This window comes from Stegostoma tigrinum, chromosome 11 (genome assembly GCF_030684315.1).
Source record: "Stegostoma tigrinum isolate sSteTig4 chromosome 11, sSteTig4.hap1, whole genome shotgun sequence".
In the NCBI taxonomy this organism is placed as follows: domain Eukaryota; kingdom Metazoa; phylum Chordata; class Chondrichthyes; order Orectolobiformes; family Stegostomatidae; genus Stegostoma; species Stegostoma tigrinum.
In genome coordinates this window covers 53681810-53703915 of record NC_081364.1, presented here as the reverse complement: position 1 = coordinate 53703915, position 22106 = coordinate 53681810, and the positions used below count along the sequence as shown (strand labels likewise).

Genomic DNA, 22106 nt, shown 5'->3' with positions numbered 1-22106 from the left:
TTAGTTGTTAATTGTGAGTTTCCATATTTGCACCAAAATACCCTAATAAAGTAATATATGAATATGTAAAAAAAACTGATCATGTTAAAATAACATTGCTTTCAGGATTTGGAGGAACAAAGTCGCCTAATAGCTGCTTCTGTTCGACCAAACCAGATAAGTGGTGAGAGCCAATTTGTGCCATTGGAAAATAGTGTGCAGACAGAAAGCAGTGACGCAGGAGATGATGGAAAGAAAAAGGAATTGGAAACCTGAAGTGTTGACAATGAAGATGAAGAAAATGTTGCTTGGGTTCCATTTGTATTTGGACAACAACAGTGAAGAGCACTAAATAAAGACCAAGATTCTGCAGTCAGTGGTAATATGACAGCACTTGCCTCTGATCTTGAAGAACTGTTGCCCTCAAAGATTTATGATATGGATTTCCTCCTTTCTTGACATTAGTTTGAATCTGGTGCCAAGTCATGAGGATCTCCAGGCACCAGCAACAATGATGTCATCAAGTAGGGTAAGCTCATCACGTTCAATTATTCTCACAGAAAGCAAACCAGGATGTAAAATATACTAATTACTCTTTGTTTTAAATATGTTTTACAAAGAGTGAAATAAATGATTGGGATGTATGCATTAGAAGCTAAAGTTTTTAAAAATGTATCACAAACTTAGATTTTTAAATCAAAATCAGCCATAGTTATGACTTATTATGTGTTTAAGAGTCTAGTTACACCTCATGAAGGTATAACATTTTATTAAACAGTGGTATTTCAGAACAAAAGAGAAGTTCTTTTCAGTGCAATGATTTCTAATTGAATGCAGCCTGCCAAGACTTTGAGAATGCACCCAATGGAGGAGGGTAGAATTGGACAGTAACTTCTGGAATTTCCTGCTTAATTGAGCATGTTTGAATGCTGTCAATTTCAGAGGAGTAATGATGGCAAATACTGACTGCTTTGCCATCATTTATGACATAAGGCCTGGCCACAATCACCGTGAAATAATGATATAAATCCTTGGGGATCACTAAGAGAATTAATCTAAAAATTAATTTGTAAAATAATGTTCTAGGCAGTTCGACCCAAGTGTGATGAAATTTTCAGAACCTTCCAATCTTCAGTTCCTATCATAACCCAAGATAATGTGTAATAAGGAGCCAAAATAGAAATAAGCACTGTAACATCTGGTTCTGAACTGCTTACTAATTATTCTGCATATCGTTGCATTTTTATTTGAAAGTAAGGTCTATGGATTCTATATTTTATACATTTTATCCTTATACTGTGTATATGTATAAATGTGTGTAGCAAGAGTTAACGTATCTTAAGCTTGTTCATGGTTTTTAATTGGTTTAAAAATATCTCATTTATCTTTCATAAAATCATAACTTACCAATTTACAGTTGCTTTTGAAAAGCAAATTGAATGGAAGATCCTTTTTCCCTTTACTGGTACTTGCTAAAAAATCATACATTGTGCTCTACTTAAGAAGTGAATCATATTTTAAAATATATACAATTGTTTTTTGTGCTCATGAATGTTAGTGAAACCCCTCATATCTGATTTACAATACAACGCAATACTTTATTCAGAACACAGTTATTAGCTTCACACTCTGCTACGCCACTTGAGATTGAACAGGCTAATGGATAACCGTGTAAATTATAGATTTATTGAAATGGATTTACGTAAGGTTATAACTAATACAAGAATCAATTTAAAAAATAATTTCAGTTTTGTGAAGTCAAAGTTGAATGCAGTTTGTTCTGAGGCATTTAAATGACTTTTGCTCAAACTGAATTAAGACACCTGTAAGGTAATAAATGGATTTACCTGTTGCACAGTTTGACAATTATTTTGTTTAGTTTAGTGAAGGCAATTTTTAGGTAAATAGGCAATATCATAATGTTATATGTACTTTTAGAAAACAATAGGGAGTTGGGTTGTTTTAGGAAAACTGACAAGTAGTGTATTTCTTTGGCTATTGCAAATTATCCTTATTACCTTTATGGATTTATTTCATAACTGAAATAATTATGAGTGTGAGAATTTTTAAGTAAGTTGGTTAAGCTGTGCGGTAAAACTCCTTCTGTATTGACTAAACGTTGCACAATTCTATAAAGTGTCCATCCCTGCTTCAGGTACACACTTTGTACGGACTTTTAAAGCAAATAACATACGTTAATATGACCTTTTTAGTTGACTCTTGCATTTTGTAATATATCTATTCATAAAGTAATATGGTTATATGAGGTTGTTTGGAACATTTTCATGCTACCAAATGCATGTCCCTTACTGTCTGAATGTTTCATTTCATCATTTCCAAATGAATTATATATAAATGTAAAATAACTCTTCTCATTGAATGACATACTGGGATTGTGATTATGATTTTCCTATTCTTCATTTACTTAAATGTGGAGAGTTAGTTTAAGGCTATACTTATTCTATCAATTTGCACCAAAGAAGTAGAATTACCTAATCTACATTATATAGATAGAGGCCAGCTATTCATCTTGAAGGGGACAACTCGCGCTGTAAGCACAAACTACTTGCACTTTGAGCATTGGAACACATAGAAACTAAAATTATCTAGAAACTGTAACATTACCCAGTAAAATAATCTGTAAAACCTACAAATTGTCAAAATGTCCTATTTTCAAATTGATTTGCTTTGGCCTGGCGAATTAAAGTCACGTAATTAGGAGGCTGTGTCCACAAGGGCTGCAAGTTCTGAACTTAAATATTTGGCTAAACACTGAAAGAAATCAAATGCATTAAAACCAGGCCCATGGATTATTCTGAACTTCTAATTCTAGTACATGTGATAGCAAAGCTAATTCAGTTCAATAATTTATATTAGCAAATCGTCCAGGAAGAAGTATCACAAGTTCAAAACTTGCATAAATGTGTATTTATTTATGCAATAGTGTTTTCTAAAGGTCCATATTTTATACTACTAATGCTTCACCTGGCCACATTTGATAGCATATTTGAGTGGAGTTTTGTGTGACTTCTTTTTTTAAGAGTAGCTGCCATTTATTATTGGGGATTTGGAAAATGACTTTGCAAACCATAGTCTTTCTTCCAATAGCATATTAATTTTAATCTAATAAATAGCTGAATCAAACAGATTATAAAGGCTTAGCTGCTAATTGAAATCAGCTAATTCAGCAAAAATCACAGAGCCAACAGCAAAATTATTTGCAAGCAAACTTTAATTTAGGAAGAACAGAGGAAGTTGGTATATCTGCTTTGACTTCTGATCAGCACTTCTGATCTTTCCTGCTGGAAAGAATGTTTGGATAGCTGGTGATGGTAGGATTTGTGTGATTAGTTTGTTCACACTTTAGTAAATTACCAATAATCATACTTACGTTAAGCCCAAAAGAGACAGGAGAGCCTGTGGGATCTTAAATCCTGTTTGCTGTTTTACTTCCATTTTTTATTTGCAGCCCAAAGTCCTATGTTTAATCTATTCAGTTTCACTCACAAAACCCCAGTTACCCTTTATGACCTATTCTACTAGTGCATCCAGCATTTAAAATATTGACATAGCCGTGGCACTATATGTCTTTCTCTACTCAGCTGTCAGTTTTTTTTATTAGAATATACTTCCACTCACCATTATTCCTAAAATGTACAATATCCAGTTTCTCAGCATCAAGCTATACCTGCCACCCATTTGCCTTCTTCACTAAATTGTGTGTGTCACCATGCAGTCTCTCACATGCATCCTTCCAGTATCAGCAGATATTTGTTATCATTACATTTGTGCCTATGCCAAAATGATTTATGGAATTAGCAAATAAAAGGATGTCAAACAATACCTCTGAGGCAAATCAATTACCCTGTTTGTATGGCTACCTTTCTTATTACTCTGAGCATTAATTTTATGAATAAAAGTCTTTTCTGTAGCAACATATAAATGTTTTCTACAGATTTATGCAACAGTTCAATGTTGGCAAACGCTAGACATTTTATGCATAGAAGTAACCTTTTGGAGGGAAAAATGCACACTCAGACAGTACCTCATTCCTGTTTAGATAATGTATTGGAAAACTTCATGTTCAACCAGCTAGCTGATTAGGCTGGTGAAGCATGTTTAAAATTTTATTGAAATTTTATTTACTTCTGACAATCATAGAATCTTACTACACAGAAGGCTGCCCTTCGTCCTGTTGTGCCTATGCTGTTTATGATCAATGCGAGTCTACAGGATGTTGATGTCGTGGTAATGAAGTTGAAGGGAATTTCCTTTGTTGAGCTTGATCAATGCAAGACACTGCATGGCAGGAATGTTACTTCTGTTAGGATTCTCATTGAGTCTGATAACTGGAAGTTTGATTTCATGTTAAAGATATTAGCTGAAAGATGACAAAATTTCATGTTTTAAAACTTTTATTTTAATGAATGAATGACTGACTGAAATAACACTTGGCTAAACATTGTGTTCTTTTTGTAGATAACTTGTAATTTAACCAACCTTAAGTCTTTAAATGATCTCAAAATGGTTTCCTGTATCCTTTTACGCATTGCAATACAAACCATATTACCCATATATCGAAATAGAAATGTGACATCAACTGTCTTTCATCTTATAAGTAATGAATCATTTGCAGTATCGACATTCACAGCATGCAGCTTGCAGTATATTCGAGAACATTGGGAGATTCCAGGTCTACTTGTGATATACCAGAACTTTTACCAGGACCGTTGAAGAAACAGTAATATATTTCCAAGCTAAGATGGTGAGTGGCTTAGAGAGGATCTTGTAAGTGTGGTGGTGTTTCTATGCTGCCCTTATCCTTCTAAATGGTAGTCGTCATGGGTTTGGAACGTGCTGTCTTAAGGATCTTTGGTGAATATCTGCAGTGCATCTTGTAAGTTGTACACACTGCTGCTACTGAGTGTCGGTGGTGGGGGGATTGGATGTTTGTGGATGTGGTGCCAGTCAAGTGAGCTGCTTTGTTCTGGATAGTGTCAGAATTCTTCAGCGTTATTGGAGCTGCACTCATCCGCGGGAAGTGGGGAATATTCTACCACACTCCTTTCTTAAGTCTTGTGGATGGTGGACAGGCTTTGAGGAGTTAGGAGATAAGTTACTCACTATAGTATTCCAAGCCCCTGGGCAGTATGTATATGGCTAGTGCAGTTCACTTTCAGGTCAATGGTAGTACCCAGCACGTGGATTCAGCTTGCTGCCAGTAGCTCTGAAATTGCATCTCTAAATCTCCTCACCTCTCTAACTCTCAATGTTTACCTATAGCTGTTAAAAATGAGGGGTTGCCTATTTAAAATAGAGATGAGGTGATTTTTTCTTTCTTTTTGTGAGGCTCGTGAGTCTTTGGAACTTTTTTCCTGAAAAGGCAGTTGAAGCAGAGAGTGCCTTAAAGATGTTCAGATTGGATAGATTATTGGTAAACAGGGAAGTGAAAGCAGGATAGAGGTAGGAATGTGGAATTCAGGTTTCAGTCTGATCAGCCATGATCTTATTTAATGGTGGAGCCAGTTTAAGGGGCTGAACAGTATATCTCCGCTTTTTTTTAACTGTTTATTGAACAGCTTTCTGACCATGCTTTTGGTCTCTGTCCTTATTGTATCATCTTCAATGGCTTAGAATCAAATTTGGACTACAACGTTACTGTGAAGTGCGTAGAGACTTCTTTCAATGTCAAAGACACATTATAAATGCAATTTTTTTGTTTGGATTTAAATCAGCAAATTTCTCAATCTATATTGGTGAAAATAAAGCTTCAAAGTAAGTTTAAAGAACTTGCAATGGAAAGTTTCAGTCATACAAATGCAAAATAGATGATTCAATCATATTTACATGGCATTCCCTTTCCAAACTCTGCCTTCATCTATTTTTTCATACTTCATGTATCAGCTCCTTACCTGCAACCCTGTGTCAATAGAAGATGAGCGTGGCATCGTGATATAAAATTTTCAATAGTTTCTCGTTTCCAAAAGTTAAATAGCTACTTTACAAAGATGCATCCCCACCTTGAGCTTTGTTAAGGATGGCTCTCCTGTTCTCCACCCCTACCAAATGAAACTAAGATTTTTGGGGAGAGAAAGCAGTAGACAGGTAGTAATTGTTGTGATTTTTTTTTGAAAAAAATGTTCAGGTTTTGTTATTTATAACATTTTCCATTTTCCCTGTGATCAGTGAAATTCATGTCATAATGGAGCAAATGCAGGCATAGTGAGATTAGAAACTCGAGACAGCAATTGCTCCAGGGAATTTCATAATGAACTATCAAACTCATCTTACTCCCAAACTAATATTGATATTAAGTTAAATTGAACTGCAAAGGAATTTTGAGAAACATTTTTACTGTTGACTAATCCAAAATAGCTTTATGAGCTGACTGTTAATAATATCAATGCATTTAATTAACATCAAAGGCTGTTTTCACACTATAACTATGGGCTAGAAGCAGAAAATAACTATTGGTGTAAAGGCAGTTTGAATCAAGTAACCGGCCAAGGAAGCAATTATCTACGTCTGCTTCATATTCAGTTTGGGCCTTGGCACCAAATTTAACACTGTCCAACTCGTGTTGGTGCAAAGCCAAAACAGATCTGCAAAGTTTATAGAGCTAATGCCAAGTGAAGCCATTTTTACTCTATAGCCCAACTCGTGAAACAATGAGCCAACTATACAGGTTTTAGCAGAAGAAAATAATCACTAGCTAATTGATTATATCTTTAAAAATCTTCCTTCCAACCTGTGTTTGATTTTGTGCACTGAAATTTCCAATATTTAAATTGATCCCCCCTTGTCAATTGCTTTTGAATTGAATCAATATATCCAATGCTTAAATATACTTGGTATCACATTGGATGTGCACCACAAAAACATTGTATCATTGAATGCAGACTGATTATTAGAGCTGTACGAAGCTGAAATTATCAAAATTTTGATATCAGTTTGCAAACTACAGTTTTTGAAAATGTCCATACAGGGTAGGTCAACATTGAGTAATAGTTGGCTTACTACTGTTTGAATATTGTGAATGGATTAAGTAAAGTTCATGGTCGGTAAGAGCGGACAAGATGAATCGTTCAGTCGCTTGGTTCAACTAAACACAAATTTCAAAGCCTGTTTTCTGCTCAGTGACATTTTTACATTGTTAAATTGAAGGTGCCGCTTACTACAACTTATTCTTAGGTTAAAGAAGTTGACCATTGATATCAGAAAGGTACTGTGTCTAAAAACATATGGTGCATTATATACAATGTTTTTATTACTGTGATGTAATACATAAAGATGTGTTTAATATACTTGTTTAAATATATTCAAACTGTTTTATTACTCCCATGCTGATATATTTTAACTCATGATATTATTTTGGTTTCTGCTTTGAGTTTGAAAATGTGTGTTCAAGCCAATGTTCAATGAATAATAAATCAAAAACAAAGTTAAATACTGGCAACTACAGCGTATTTCATCTATTTATATATATTATTAAATAATTATTAAAAACCATTATGCCTTAGTACATATTTCAAAATTTCACAAGTATCCAAAAATAAAACCAATGTTTTTAACAAGCCAAATACGCCACTCCTTTCATGAACTTTAAATGATGAATTTGATAATGAGCTTCAGTTTATTCTCATTCTTCCTTTTACTGTTTTCATTTTAGACATCTTCTCACATGCCAGTGATAATCAGCACATTTAATTGATTTCAGTTTAAATTATATTCAAACTTAAATAATAAATCATAAGGTCAATTAACTATTTAGTGGTATATTTAACTTGATTGATTTGAAGTGAAATAGTAAACTTCACTATATATTTTTAAATTTTTCACTAAACGTATCTGTCAATCTATCAATATGCTTTTGAAGTTATCTTGAAAATACAAAATTGAATGATCAGCAACCTATCGGTTTCCTTTCTCATTATAAAGACCATATTCTTTAAAGAGAATGTATTCTTTAAGGCGCCTGGGGAAAGTCAAAAATGTCATAAATACCGGACACCTCAGCCTCATCCGGCCCATGCATTTTCGGATCTTCAGCCTACACAGATGCATCAAAGAACGTGGGTTTTCTGGAATTAAGGATAAATATGAACCTACTTAGAAATTCCGAATTGATTTTTTTTAATCCATAGTTCACTTTACTTTCATATGCTTTATATGTACCAAAAGGCAACTTTTAAGAATATACCAGAATTTAGCGTTTGCTAGATTTCTTAGATACAAATTTGAGCAGATTTCGAAGCCTTATCCAGGTAAATTGTTCTGCACTAGTAAATGTGCCTTTGTCATGAGCATTAAGAGGCCCCCACCTCCTTTTTAGGTGCTGTGGAAGTAGCAGCACTAGTGTCTGTATCTGGCTTTACATCAGTTTTGGATCTCGCAATTCTTCAACTACTGACAAAGTTTTTAATAACAAAAATCTTTTGATGATATTAAAACTACATAGGAAATAAACAGACAATGTCAAATGTGTCAGGGTTTGGAGAGGCATTATACATGTTAGCTAAATGTTATAAGTCTGGATTATCCTCTTGGTAGAAAAGTGTGAAATCAACACCTGTTAAATGCAGCAAGACCTGGCCAATATCCGGGCTTGTGCTGAAAGTGACAAATAACAAGCGTGCCACACAAATGCTAGGCACTTAAACAGGAGAGAATCTAATTATCACCCCTTGATATTAATTGGCATTACGATCACTGAAATTCCACTATCAATATCCTCGGGGTCACTCCTGATCAGAAACTCAACTGGATTCACCGTATACAGTCATACAGCACAGAAACGGACCCTTTGTTCAATTCGTCCACACCAATCAGACATCCCAGTCTGACTAGTTCCACGTGCCTGCAAGGCCAAGCAGCATCAGAGGAACAGGAAAGCTGATGTTTCGGGTCAAGACCCTTCAGAAAAAAATCATTTTTTTCTGAAGAAGTGTCTCAACCTGAAACGTCAGCTTTCCTGCTCCTCTGATACTGCTTGGCCTGCTGTGTTCATCCAGCTTCACACCGTGTTATCTCAGATTCTCCAACATCAGCAGTTCCTACTATCCCCATTTGCCAGCATTTGGCTCGTCTTTCTAAAGCCTTCCTATTCGTATATCCATCTAGATACCTTTTTAAATGTACTAATTATACCTGCCTCCACCACTTCTAGCAGCTTGTTCTATGCATGCACCACCCTCTGTGCAAAAAACATACCCCACAGGTCCTTTGCTAAATCTTTTTCAGTGGCTATAAAAGTAAGTCAAAGGCTAGGAATACTGCAGTAAGTAAATCACCACCTGACTCTCCAAAGACTCTCCACCATTTACAAGGCACAACTCAAATGTGATGAAATACACCCCATTGCCAGTATAAATACAGCTGCAAACCTGGATAAATACAGCTCTAACGACATTCAAGAAGCTTGATACTGTCCAGGACAAAGCAGCCTGCTTAATGGACAACGCATTCATAAACATTCGATCCCTCTACTGTGTACACGCAGTAGCAGCAGTGTGTAGTACCTACAAGATGCACTTCAGAAATTCACCAACAATCCTTTGACAGCAACTTCCAAACCCACAACCACTCCATCTAGAAGGACAAGTGCAGAAGATACATGTGAACACCACCAAACCACTCGCCATCCTAACTTGGAAATATATTGCCACACCTTCACTGTTGTTGGGTCAATATCCCAGAATTCCCTACCTGACAGCGTTGTGGGTGTGCCTACTGCACATAGACTGCAGTGATTTGAGAAGGTAGCTCACCACCACTTTGTCAAGGGCAATTAGGGACATGTAATAAATGCTCACTAGCCAGCAGTGCCCACATCCCACAAGTGAATAAAAAAGGACTGTCTTCAACTATATCTCAGCTACAAGAGAGGTTCCTTTTGAGTCTATAGGTGCAGAAACTTGAACTTATTCTGCTTATAAATCAATTGAGCTTGCTTCATAGATGGAATGGCAATGCAAAATCTAGCAGACTTGTATCAGGTTGTACGTTGAGATAGGAGTTTCATAAGAAAGGAGATGCTCATTCTGCTCATCATAATGAATCAGAATCTATCAATGATTAGCAGCATTTGTCAGATTGCTGAATTTGTGGAGTGGCATCTCAGCTATATCTTCCTAAAGACACCGGTTATGAATTTTATCAAGAAATTTCTTTGTCATAATATAACATTTGATTGTAATAGTAAGGTGAATATACATTTAAAAACTACTGGGTTTTTCTCACTCACGTTGTTATTGTTATTTATGTTATTCTGCTGATCTGCTTATCAGGATTTTGGAGTTGTCATGTGCTATTTTTGACTATGCTGTTAGGCAGTTAGCTGAATGTTGGAAGGTTGCAGAAGAATAGATGTTCCCAGTGCATCTATTTCACTCCAGCTTTTCCAGACACATTTGGAAATGAGCTTGCTCGAACATGCTCCAGGCCACTAAATTGAGCAGATGTTTCTGTCTTTCTTTAAGAGATATCGATGCATCATGATTGAAGACAACTTGAACTAAGTCATGGCAACCATCAGTAACTACTGCAAAAATGGAAAAGTAAATCTGTGTAGAAGAACCTTGTTGTGATGCTTCCAACTTAATCTTACTAACACCCCATAAGAACTCAGCATCTTTAATGGAGAATGATTGCACACCACCCAAAGTCAGCAATCCAGGAATAACTAATGTGAATTTGGTAGCAATTAAGATAGTGCTAGCAAATTAATTGGTCAGAAACTAAGTTATACAATGATATTAATGTAAAAGACAGTTCAGTAATTTTTTAATGGAAAGATAAAAGTAAGAATTGTGGAAAACCTGAATTTCTAAAACAAAGGTTAGCACTGCTACCTCGGTGCCAAAGACCCAGGTTCGATTGTACTCTTGGATGATTGTTTGAGTGGGTTTCCTTCAGCTGTTCTAGTTTCCTCCCACAGTCCAACGATGTGCAAGTTAGGTGGGTTAGCCATGCTAAATTGCCCGTAGCGTCCAGGTATGTGTAGATTAGGTGGATTAGCCATCGTAAATGTGGAGTTACAGGGATGGGGTAAGGAGGTGGGCCTGTGTGGGATGCTATTCAGAGGGTTGCCGTACACTCGATGGGCTCAATGGCCTGTTTGCACACTGTATGCATTTATGATAATTTTCACTTAATATATTCTGCAGCCACTGTCCTGAGATAATTTGTACTTACTCAAAGAAATTAATAAATATTGCAAATATGTAATGTTTTGTTTCATATAGTTTAAATATAACTTTTACTTTTGGGAGTTGAATTGTTTAAATGTATGACATATGGAAAACAAAATTGATAAATGCTCTGAAGTTGCCAATTAAAGGATATTTCATAAGATATAGGAGCAGAATTAGGCCATTTGAGTCTGCTGTGCCATCCGATCAGGTCTGATTGTTTCTCAACCCAATTCTCCTACCTTCTCCCTGTATGCTTTGATCTCCTTACTAATCAAAAGCCTGTGTATCTCTGTCTTAAAGATTTGCAAAGACTTGGCCTCCACAGCCCTCTGCAGCAATCAATTCCATTGATTGACCACTCTGGCTGAAGAAATTCCTCCTCATGCCACTTCTAAAGGATTGTTCCTTTACTCTGAAACTGTGCCCTCAGATCCTGGTCTCTCCTACTAATAGAAACATCATCACCACATCCTATTCTGTACGTTTCCCAATAAATATGATAAAGTATAGACTCTTCAACCACTCTTCAAATAATAAGCCCTTCATTCCCAGGATCATTCTTGTGAACTCCTCTGGACCCTCTCCAAGGCCACATGAAATATCTGGAATTAAGAGTCTAATAACGTCTGCAAATCCATTCAGAGATAGTAGGAACTGCAGATGCTGGAGAATCTGAGATAACGGAGTGTAGAGCTGGATGAACACAACAGGCCACGCAGCATCAGAGGAGCAGGAGAGCTGACATTTCGGGTCTAGACCCTTCTTCAGAATTCAGCCATTTCTGAAGAAGGATCTAGACCGGAAATGTCAGCTTTCCTGCTCCTCTGCTGCTGCTGCTTGGCCTGCTGTGTTCATCCAGCTCTACACCCTGTTATCTGCGAATCCATTGTCGGTTGTTGGAAAAACCCATCTGGTTCACTGAAGTTCTTTAGGGAAGGAAACCGCCTTAAAAGGTTCTGAGGAAGGGTCACTGGACCTGAAACTTTACCTCTGTTTTTTGCCTTCTTGATGCTGCCAGACCTACTGAACTTTTCCAGCATTTATTTTTCAACATTTTAAAAATGTTTGACAGCATAGTAGGGTTATATTCCGCACAGTGGCAAACCCAAGAAAATTCTGAGGTGTTGGGTTCAACTCAGTACTGCAATTTTGGAATTGGTACAAAGAGGATACTATTTTCTGTTACATTGAATTTATAGTATAGGTGCAGCCTGTATGCATCTTGGAAATGCCATTATGCGGCTCTAACGCTTATGACTACACCTTGATTACAAAGGACGCTGAAACCAAATGATCAGGAACTTACTCAAAATATGCCTGATTTCTGGCCATTCATTTTGTTGTTGAAGTGTGGCTTTCAGTTTAGAGCAGAAATGAACATGAGCCACGTAATCCAACATCACACGGATCACTTTCCCAGATAGGTGCTTCAACCAGTTTAAAGTAATAACTTCACAAAACTGAAATAGAAATTCAAATGATCATAACATTTTCTTCTTTTCAAATTATAATTTAAAAAGCATTGACCATAGCTGAATTTAATAACATTTCACAACAGTAAAACTTTGTTTGAGTGAGAACCAAGTTCTGGCACGTTCCTGTTTAATGGACTAAACTGTGTAATTTACTCCTGAAGCTTCAGAAGTTTTTATCCAGAAAGGCTATTTTGTACCTCAAATGTGTGTCTTTTCAAATTCATTATCACACTGGTGAATTTCTATGTTTGTTACAGTGATGAAGAATTAAACAATTCCAATTGCAGCATAGTTTCGCTACTGAGTGCTTTGATTTGTCATTCTGGGGTCTGTTCAGGAGACCCCTGCCGTCTGTTCAGTTGTGGAGAGGATGCAGTCAAGCTGTGTCATGTGATTGCCCGATATGCTCACATGCACATTCCAGCAGAGGATATTCGAAAAGCAGGAGTGAAATCCCTGAAATATTTTTCCTCTCCCCTCTTCAAAGACTTGAGACCTATTTACCTTCTTACTGAAAACAGCCAAATTAAGCCAGAATCCAGTGTACATGGCTTATTGATCTGGAATGATCTGATAGTTACAGATACACTGAGTATATTGTTTAAAAATATTTGAACTTGTGAAAGGTGAATAACTTAAGATATAGGAACAGGGCACACTATTCAGACCTTTGACCATCCAATATGATCATAGTTGATGCACCTCAACTTCACATTTTACAGCACTGGTACAGTAGGGGGAGGCATCGATTAAACAAAAGAAGAAAATTTATGTCAACATGGAAGGCAGAGCATACATTGTCAAGGAAAAGCCCAAGGGCGTGGCAAGACTGGATACCATTTATTTTAAAGTAATGAGTGTTGTGTGTAAGGTAGATAAATTTAGATTGCTAACTAACACATGGGGAAATGATAGTTTTGCAATAGTGGAGACATGGTTGAGGAATGGACAAAATTGGAAAATCAGTATTGCAGAGTATGATCACTTCAAATATGACTGGGGAGGAGAGTATAAGTGTCAGTGAGAGACTATTATGGTGACAGTGATCATAACTCAGTATGATATTATGGAAGTAAAGAGTCTGAATTGGGAGAAGGGTAATTTTACTTTGCTAAAGCAGGATCTAGCCAAAATAGACTGGGAGCTGCTACTTTTAGGAAAATCTATATTTGATCAGTGGTAGCTATTTAAAAAGAAAATAATGACAGAGTAGTGCTAATCTGGCTTTGCCATAAAGGGATCTTATCCAACAAATTTGAACAACATTCTTGAGAAGGTATCTAGGTGTGTAGATGAGGATTGTGTAGTGGAAGTTGTCTACACGGACTTCAGTAAAGCTTTTAGCAAGGTGTCATGTGGGAAACTGATCAAGAAGGTAACAGCCTGTGAGATATGGAGCAGTTTTACAAATTGGCCTAGTGGCAGGAGGTAAGACGGTGCTGGTTGAAAATGGCTTTTATATTTGGAAGCCTGTGCTAAAAATCTCTGGGAATGTGGGCTCAATTTCCACAAACAGCTTGTGAAATTTAAATTTAATTAATAATTAGCCTGAATTGAAAGATAATTTCAGTAATGGTGACCACAGAACTGTCATTGATAAGAAACTCATCTGGTTCAATAATGATCTTTACCTGTGACTATACATGGCACCATGTGAACAACATTGTGATTGACTCGTAACTGCCTCTGAAAAATGGTCCAGCAAGTCATTGGGTTTAAGGGCAATTAGGGATAGATAATAAATGCTAGCTGTGAAAGCATCACCTACATCCACTGAAAGAAAAAGTCAGTGCCTGGTGTGCAGTTGGTCTAAGAAAGAACAGTTGAAGATTTTTCATTCAACGCAGAAATGCTGTCCTCATATCAATGTTAGCTAAATTGTCCACCCAAATAAAAACCAACAGTTCTTCAAATTGAATAGCATTCCTATAGAAAAATACAGAAGCATAATGGAGCATACTTTGAGAAACCATGTACAATGCTGCACTTTCAAAATAGTAGCAGTACTAACCAAAACTATTTACTGATTTGAATCTGACATCAAAGTGTCATGAAAGCCAAGTTGTCCATTCTCAGTAACTACCATGATCTACCATGTGCTGAAGCATGAAGTAAATTCCAAAAGACTATTTCATAGTGCATTAATGCCTACTTGTTGCAAATTTGCCAGAAAATCCAGATGTCTTTCAAGACAGGTGGTGCTAACAGTATGCATCAAAAAGGTAACAGATCCACGAGAAGAGAAAATAACTCCATTGAATAAAAGGCAGGTGAAGTTTTCACTGATTGCATAAACAACTGGAAAGATGGGTCAAACACTTGCGTTGTAGTTTAGGGAGAACACTCACTAAGGAAACTCTAGGCCATGGACAGCCTGCTTCTCAGCATAGATCTGGATATTGAACCCACACTACAGGAACATAGCAAAACCATTAACTTGCTTCTCACAGGTAAAACTCCAAGTCTTGCTGCTATGCCATTTGAATTCATCAATCATAGGAAACCAGCCCTCTTCTAACATCTGCACAAATGTCTTGGTCTCTGCCAGGGTAATGCCTCAGGGGATACATGATGCAAAGTTGTGCCCCTCTATGTGAAGGATTGCCACAACTTTTGTGGCATCTACCTGCTCAGCATTGTGTGAGAAGTATTTGCCTAGTTGCCCTTGTCAGACCGCAGATCCTGGCTTAATACATCTCTTCCCGAATCCTAGTGTGATTTTGGAATAGGAAGATCATAAGTAGACATTTTCTCAGTTCAGCAATTGATGTATTTTTATGTCTTCTAATATGAAGACACACAAACTTTTTAATTTCTGCCATTTCCTTATTCCCTATTATAAAGTCTCCTGTTCCTGCCTTTAACGAACCCAATTAACTTTGGTGGATTTCTTTTTACCCACCTACAAAAGATGTCACAATCTTTTTTTTTCCTCCTGCTGGATTACGCCCATATTCTCTTATTCTATCAGTGAAAAAAATCAATTCTGTATCCTTCTGTGTTTTTGAGTGATGAGTCTCTGAGCAAGATACTCTCACACAGCAAAGGCTTTGGAGAACCAAAGGACAGCAGCTTCTCACTGTCAGTGTTTAGCTGCATATTCAGTCATAACTCCCCATCCAATTGATTCTTGTTATAGTGAGCACTGATGACTGCACGATGCCAGCAATATCTAATTGTGGTTGACCAGGGATCTGTGACAAAGCCATTGTGAAGTACCCGGTTTATTTAACACTCGAATATGGAAACTAATTCAGAACCTACCATATTGTCTTTAATGACTGATGGTGTCCATCCTTCAGAAGAAAATTGAGGATGAATTTTGTTTTCATGAGGGCAATCAAAGCATCGATCGATATCATATCCATAACTGAGCAACATCCTCAACATAACTTCATCATTTAATGCATATTGCAAAGCAGATGGAAAATGAGTCGTGTTTACTCTACAGTAGTAATTTACATTGGACCCATGCCGAAGAAGCAAGTTTATGAGTTCGTAGTTGCCCAGTCTCAGAGCTAGTTGAAGACAATTGATAGGATCTTGGTTTGGTAGAGCTCCAGCCTCCAGGAGAAGCCGAGTAGAATAAACATCATTATTTGAGACAGCAAAATAGAGAGCAGATTTTCTGTGATCATCATAACTTCTTCGAAGACTCTGAGCAAGCATGAAATTGACATCAAAGTGGAACTGCAGAAGCAACTTGAGACATTCTGGGTGACCACCTGCTGCTGCAGAGTGCACTGGACTTATCCCACTCTCTTTGATAGCAGAGTAATCTGTAACTGGGATCAATAGCTTCAATGATCTTTTGAAAATGAGATGAATAAATTTTAGTAATTAAGAAAAACTGCAAATCATAACATTTTAGAATAACGTAGTAGATCTGTCAATACTAAAGTATAGGATTCGAGGGTAAGTAATGTGTCAGCTCCATCAGTCAGACATAAGGTCTAACATTTAAGCATTGCTATGATCCTGGTCAAAACCACCAACTTGTGTTACAATCTGACTAGGGTCCTGTCACTTTTATTTTTATAAAGTAGTAAAGTATGAGACAAAGAGAATAGTTGTACAAAATTCCACAGTTTTGAGTGAGTAACAATAGGTTTTACGACATTAGAACAGTTATACAACCTACAATGCATATAAACTTATACTCTAGAAGACTTGAATTAAGATGTGGTAAATATGGATAATGTACTGATTGAACACCCCACACCCTAGATCAAATAGCAGAAGTGTAAAAAATAGATCCCACAAATTTCTCAGCAATTCACTGCAGATGTTATTGACACAGTGGATTATCAAATCTTGTTAGATTTCACCAGGGATTACAATTCTTCTATACTGTTGATGTGGCCTTGAAGCTATTCCATCATGGACTGCTTCAATGTCAGCTCCCATTCTGGCCAGTCAACCTTCTTTCCTAGGTTTTCACCCACCTGGACTCCAGAACTTCACTACTTACTCACAGGTACAATTCCAGCTTTTCACCAACAGCTATCTTCACCAACACACAGGAGCATTTGTCTAATCTTTCTTGTTTGAATCAAACAAACACTTTGAGGACTTCTCAATTCTCATTTTAAACTGTACTAAAGTATTATTTACTCTCAGACTTGTTTGAGCTACCGAACGGTATCCAGGATTTCCTTGAGTTGTAATTCCACAGAGCCAGCTATCTTCTCTTGGGATTTATCACTGAGACCCTTATGTAGACCCTGTGAAATTCATTTGCCTCTCCAGCAGTAGAGATAAAAATAGCACTTTCTAACACGGAGTCTGCTGTCTCTCACATACTGACTTCCTCTCTCACAGTCTCATTGAATTTCACTTCAGTGACTCAAACTCTCTCCATGGCCTATTAGAAACCTTGCAACTACTCCCAGCTCTATTTTGAGGCAGAATTGCATGTCGCAAATATTTTCAAACAGTCAAATGTAACAATATATTGGAACTGAGTGTCCCTTGCATGTTACATTCTCCCTGAATTCTGACTTCTGTAGTACAAAACAACATGCTTACAAGAAAAGATTCATCACAGTATTTATCTACTTTATTTTAGACAGATGTTGAGCAACAATTGTAATTTAAGTTTTGGTGCCCCTATCTCTGAGCCAGAAACTGAGAGTTCAAGACTACTTTTTGGTCAAGGAAGGAATGTTCGCAATGTTGCTCATCAGTTTTAAAATCATCCTGCTGATCTTTCCAATATGTCGCCACTATTCCGCAAAATGGAAAATAGTGTTTGTGTGAATTTAAAATGAACAGTTCCTAGTTAAGGCACCTAGAACATCCCAACGTAGAATGTTGGGCTAAAATTTTTGATTAATTGTGGTTCTGAAGCAACCATCGCTGACTGCGAAGATAAATACATGTCTAGCATTTTTTGTCCTTGTAGCCAGGTCTTCTGGTTTGGAGTGGTTGTGATCGGAGGGAAACTACAAGGAGAAAACTCTGTTGTTATTCACCAACCTGCAGCAGAAATTAGCAGTGGTGCAACACCAGGGTGAGTATCTTGCAAAGTACCATGCAGTAGATCCAAGAGACTGACATTGAGATCAGGGTTGGGGACATTTTTGGGGAGCCCAGGCAACTCAAACGTATCAGTTGGAAGATATTGGAAAACTCAGCCCATTATCTAGTTGTCATTCACAGATGCTGAGTAATTCCAGCATTTTCTGTTTTTATTCCACTATTGGTTGAGTTGAGTTGGAAGAAACAACGAAGTCCACAGTTAAATGTTTCTTCAATTGACAGCAAAAGCTGCCAATTTTATTAAAAGAGAGGAAGTGTCTTGAGCAGAATATTTTATGAAAAAGAAAGCAGAGACAATTTGCACGAGATTCCTGTAAAATGTTTTAGCCCCTTGCAGACAAATAAAATTTCTAAGAAGTTACTATTTGAAAACTGGGAATTAATATTGTTGGACTACAGTGAACTAGTGCTTTGCCTACCTTGAAATTTGTACAGAAGATACCTAATTATGAAGTTGAAAGAATATTATTATGTCCTGAACAATAGATCGCGCAACAGACAAAAAAAACAAGTGTTTGCTGATTAGTATTAGGGCTACTTGCAGCCTGTGATTACACCCGTGGTTTACATTCACATCAGGCATTTTCCACAGTTAGGGTCTACTAATCTGTTCCAAATCTTCACATATGATTAAATCAGGATAAGATTTCTTGCAGACTTGAAAATGAACAAATAAGCAACAAATCCAGCTCAACTGGAATTTCTTTAGAGCAGAGTAAGCTGCATAAATAAAGGCCTTGAAAATATCTGTATGAAGGGCAGGAAAAGAAACAAGGCAATTTTCAACTTACCCCACTATAATTGAAATTACAAACATTGGCTCTAAATTATAATCACAATATTTTAACCTTAAAAAACATTTTCGAAAAAAAATTCACCACTGCAGCTGTGTTCTGTCCATGATACTGTTCTCAGACTTACTCATAATGCCCTTTGTATGATGCCTTGTGAATGGGCAGGTGACCAGTATTTTTAGGAACGTTGGCATCAGCCCCATATTCCAATAGGAGTGCTAGGCATTCTGAGTTTGCAACTGCAGCAGCCTCAAATAACACAGACACACCATCAGAAGCTTGAGACAGGACATCAGCTCCTGTGAAAGAGAAACAAGTTAGTTTAGAGTGAGGCTGAATGGTACAAGAGTGTGGATATTTTAACATACTTAGACCTGATGATCTCACTGAGTTATATTCATCCGTAGGAATGTCTCCTTTTTGACATAGAACAGCACAGCACAGTACAGGCCCTTGTGACCCCACAATGTTTTGCTGACCTATTATCCTACTCTATGATCAAACTACCCTGCATACCCTACATTTTACCATCATCCATGTGTCTATTCAAGAGTCGCTTAAATGTCCCTAATGTATCTGACTCCACTACCACCGCCAGCAGTGTATTCCACGCACCCACCCCTTTGTGTATAAAGAACCTACTTCTGACATTCTCCTGTACCTTCCTCCAGTCATCTTAAAATTATGCCCTCTCATAATAGTCATTTCCACCCTGGGAAAATGCCCCTGGATATCCACTCTATCTATGCCTCATCATCTTGATAGAGGTATACACGTCACTTATCGTCCTTCTTCGTTTCAATGAGAAATGCCCTAGCTCTTTTAACCTTTCCTCATAAGACCTGCCTCCAGTACAGACAGCATCCTGGTAAATCTCCTCTGCATGCTTTCTAAATCTTCCACATTCTTCCTGTAATGAGGTGACCAGAACTGAACACAATATTCCGAGTGTGGTCTAACCAGGGTTTTATAGAGCTACAGCATAACCTAGCGGTTCTTAAACTTAGTTCCCCTGCCAATGAAAGCCAATATGCCTTGTGCCTTCTTAACAACGCTACCTACTTGGGTAGCAACTTTGAGGGATCTATGAACGTGGACCCCAAGATCCCTCTGTTCCTCCACACTGCCGAGAATCCTTGAAGTATGTGCTCAGCCTCCCTCACAATAACATTCTTTGCACCGTTTTACCCACAGGGTGGCTCAGTGATTGGCACTGCTGCCTTGCAATGCCAGGAATCCAGGTTCAAATCCAGTGCCTGTCCTTTATCAGGGTGGCACAGTAGTGCAGTGGTTAGCACTGCTGCCTTACAGTACCAAGGACCCAGGTTCGATTCCAGCCTTGGGTGATTGGCTGTGTGGAGTTTGCACATTCTACTTGTGCCTGCATCTGTTTTCTCCCACAGTCCAAAGATGTGCAGCCTAGGTGGATTGACCATGTGGTAAATTGCCTGTGGTGTTCAGGGATGTGTAGATTAGGGGGATCGGTCTGGGTGGGTGCCCCAAAGGTTGGTGTGGACTTGTTGGGCTGAAGAGCCTGTTTCCACACAGTAGGGATTCTATGATTACTCGTTTCTTTTGAAGGCTGTTGTGACACTGTGGTAGTGCCCCAACCCATGGACCAAGAGACCTGGGTTCAATTCCCACCTACTCCAATGATGCATAATACATCTGTGACTGGTTAATAAAAATAAAGCTAATTAAAGATAACTCCTGGAAGTGGTGTGGAGGTCTCAGAGAGGAAGACATCCTTGCAAGGCTAAAGAAGACATGAGTTTAACAAGCCCATGTTTAACAATAATACTGAGTTGAGTAAGCAGCTTGTTTAAAGATTTCAGGCAAGGTATTAATTGAAAGTAAGCATATAGGTGCAATAAGCAAGTAAGGAGTTAAGTAATATGTTGACGTTCATTACATGTTGAGAGATTGCAAATATGGCACTCAGATAGAGGGTCAGCCATGTGTAAGTTTGGGTGGCACGGTGGCTCAGTGGTTAGCACTGCTTCCTCACAGCGCCAGGAACCTGGGTTCGATTCCACCCTCGGGTAACTGTCTGTGTGAAGTTTGCACATTCTCCCCATGTCTGTGTGGTTCTTCTCGGGGTGCTCCAGTTCCCACCTACAGTCCAAAGGTGTTGTGCAGGTTAGGTAAATTGTCTATGCTAAATTGCCCATAGTGTCCAGGGATATGTCGATTAGGTCAGTTACAAAGGAGTGGGTCTGAATGGGATGGTCTGGGGTTTGGTGTGGACTTGTTGGGCCAAAGGGCCTGTTTTCACACTGTAGGGATTCTTAAATAAAATATCCCACCATTATCCCTGTATTCCGCATTCAAATTTGACCTTCCAAAATGAATCACTTCACACTTTTCTGGGTTGAATTCCATCTGCCACCTCTTTGCCCAGCACTGCATCCTGTCACTGCCCCGTTGCAGCCTTCCACGCTGTCCACAACTCCATCATCCCTTGTGTCATCAGCAAACTTACTAACCCACCCCTCCATTTCCTCTTCCATGTCATTTATAAAGATCACAAAGTGCAGAAGTCCCAAAACAGATCCCTGTGGAACACCACTGGTCACCGAGCTCTAGGCTGAATACTTTCCATCTGATACCACCCTCGGTCTTCTATTGGACAGCCAGCTTTGTATTGAGACAGCCAAATTTCCCTGAATCCCATGCCTCCTTACTTTCTGAATGAGCCTACCATGGGAAACCTTATGAAATGCCTTGCTAAAATCTATAAGCACCACATACACTACTCTGCCTTTATCAATTTTTTTTGTCACATCCTCAAAGAATTCACTAAGGCTTGTGAGGCATGACCTGCCCCTCACAAAGCCATGCTGACTATTTCTAATCAAACTGTGCTTTTCCAAATAATCATAAATACTAATTATCAGAATCCTCACCACAGAAGTAAGACTGACTGGCCTGTAATTCACAGGATTATCCCTATTGCCTTTCTTGAACAAGGGAATGACATTTGCCACCCTCCAATCGTCTGGTACTACTCCAGTGGACAGTGAGGACGCAAAGATCATTGCCAAAGGGCCAGCTATCTCTTCCCTCGCTTCCCACAGTAACCTTGTGTGTATCCCGTCTGGCCCAGGGGACTTGTCTATCCACAC

The 22106-nt window shown here is 38.0% G+C and overlaps 2 protein-coding genes across 14 annotated transcripts in view; one reads left to right on the top strand and one right to left on the bottom strand.

Annotated features, from left to right (window-relative positions):
• Positions 1-22106, top strand: part of appl1 (adaptor protein, phosphotyrosine interaction, PH domain and leucine zipper containing 1) — a 171487-nt gene that overhangs the window by 137427 nt on the left and 11954 nt on the right. For 11 of the 13 annotated variants that reach the window (XM_059649964.1, XM_059649963.1, XM_059649961.1 and 8 more), the window contains one exon: positions 106-2183. In XM_059649964.1, coding sequence (XP_059505947.1) covers positions 106-255 — 150 coding nt within the window. In that variant the 3' untranslated portion in view covers positions 256-2183. Of the gene's footprint in view, positions 1-105; positions 2184-10457; positions 10986-22106 lie in introns of those variants that run through there. The other 2 variants (XR_009446504.1, XR_009446505.1) reach the window with 2 other exon arrangements.
• The window catches only part of LOC125460388 (dynein axonemal heavy chain 12-like), a 31250-nt gene continuing 16973 nt past the window's right edge, over positions 7830-22106 (bottom strand). The window contains exons 7-10 of the mRNA XM_048547828.1: positions 19109-19280; positions 15911-16454; positions 12478-12631; positions 7830-8060 (exon numbers count right to left, since the gene is read on the bottom strand). Of these exons, the coding sequence (XP_048403785.1) occupies positions 7891-8060; positions 12478-12631; positions 15911-16454; positions 19109-19280 (1040 nt within the window). The 3' untranslated portion in view covers positions 7830-7890. The remainder of the gene's footprint in view (positions 8061-12477; positions 12632-15910; positions 16455-19108; positions 19281-22106) is intronic.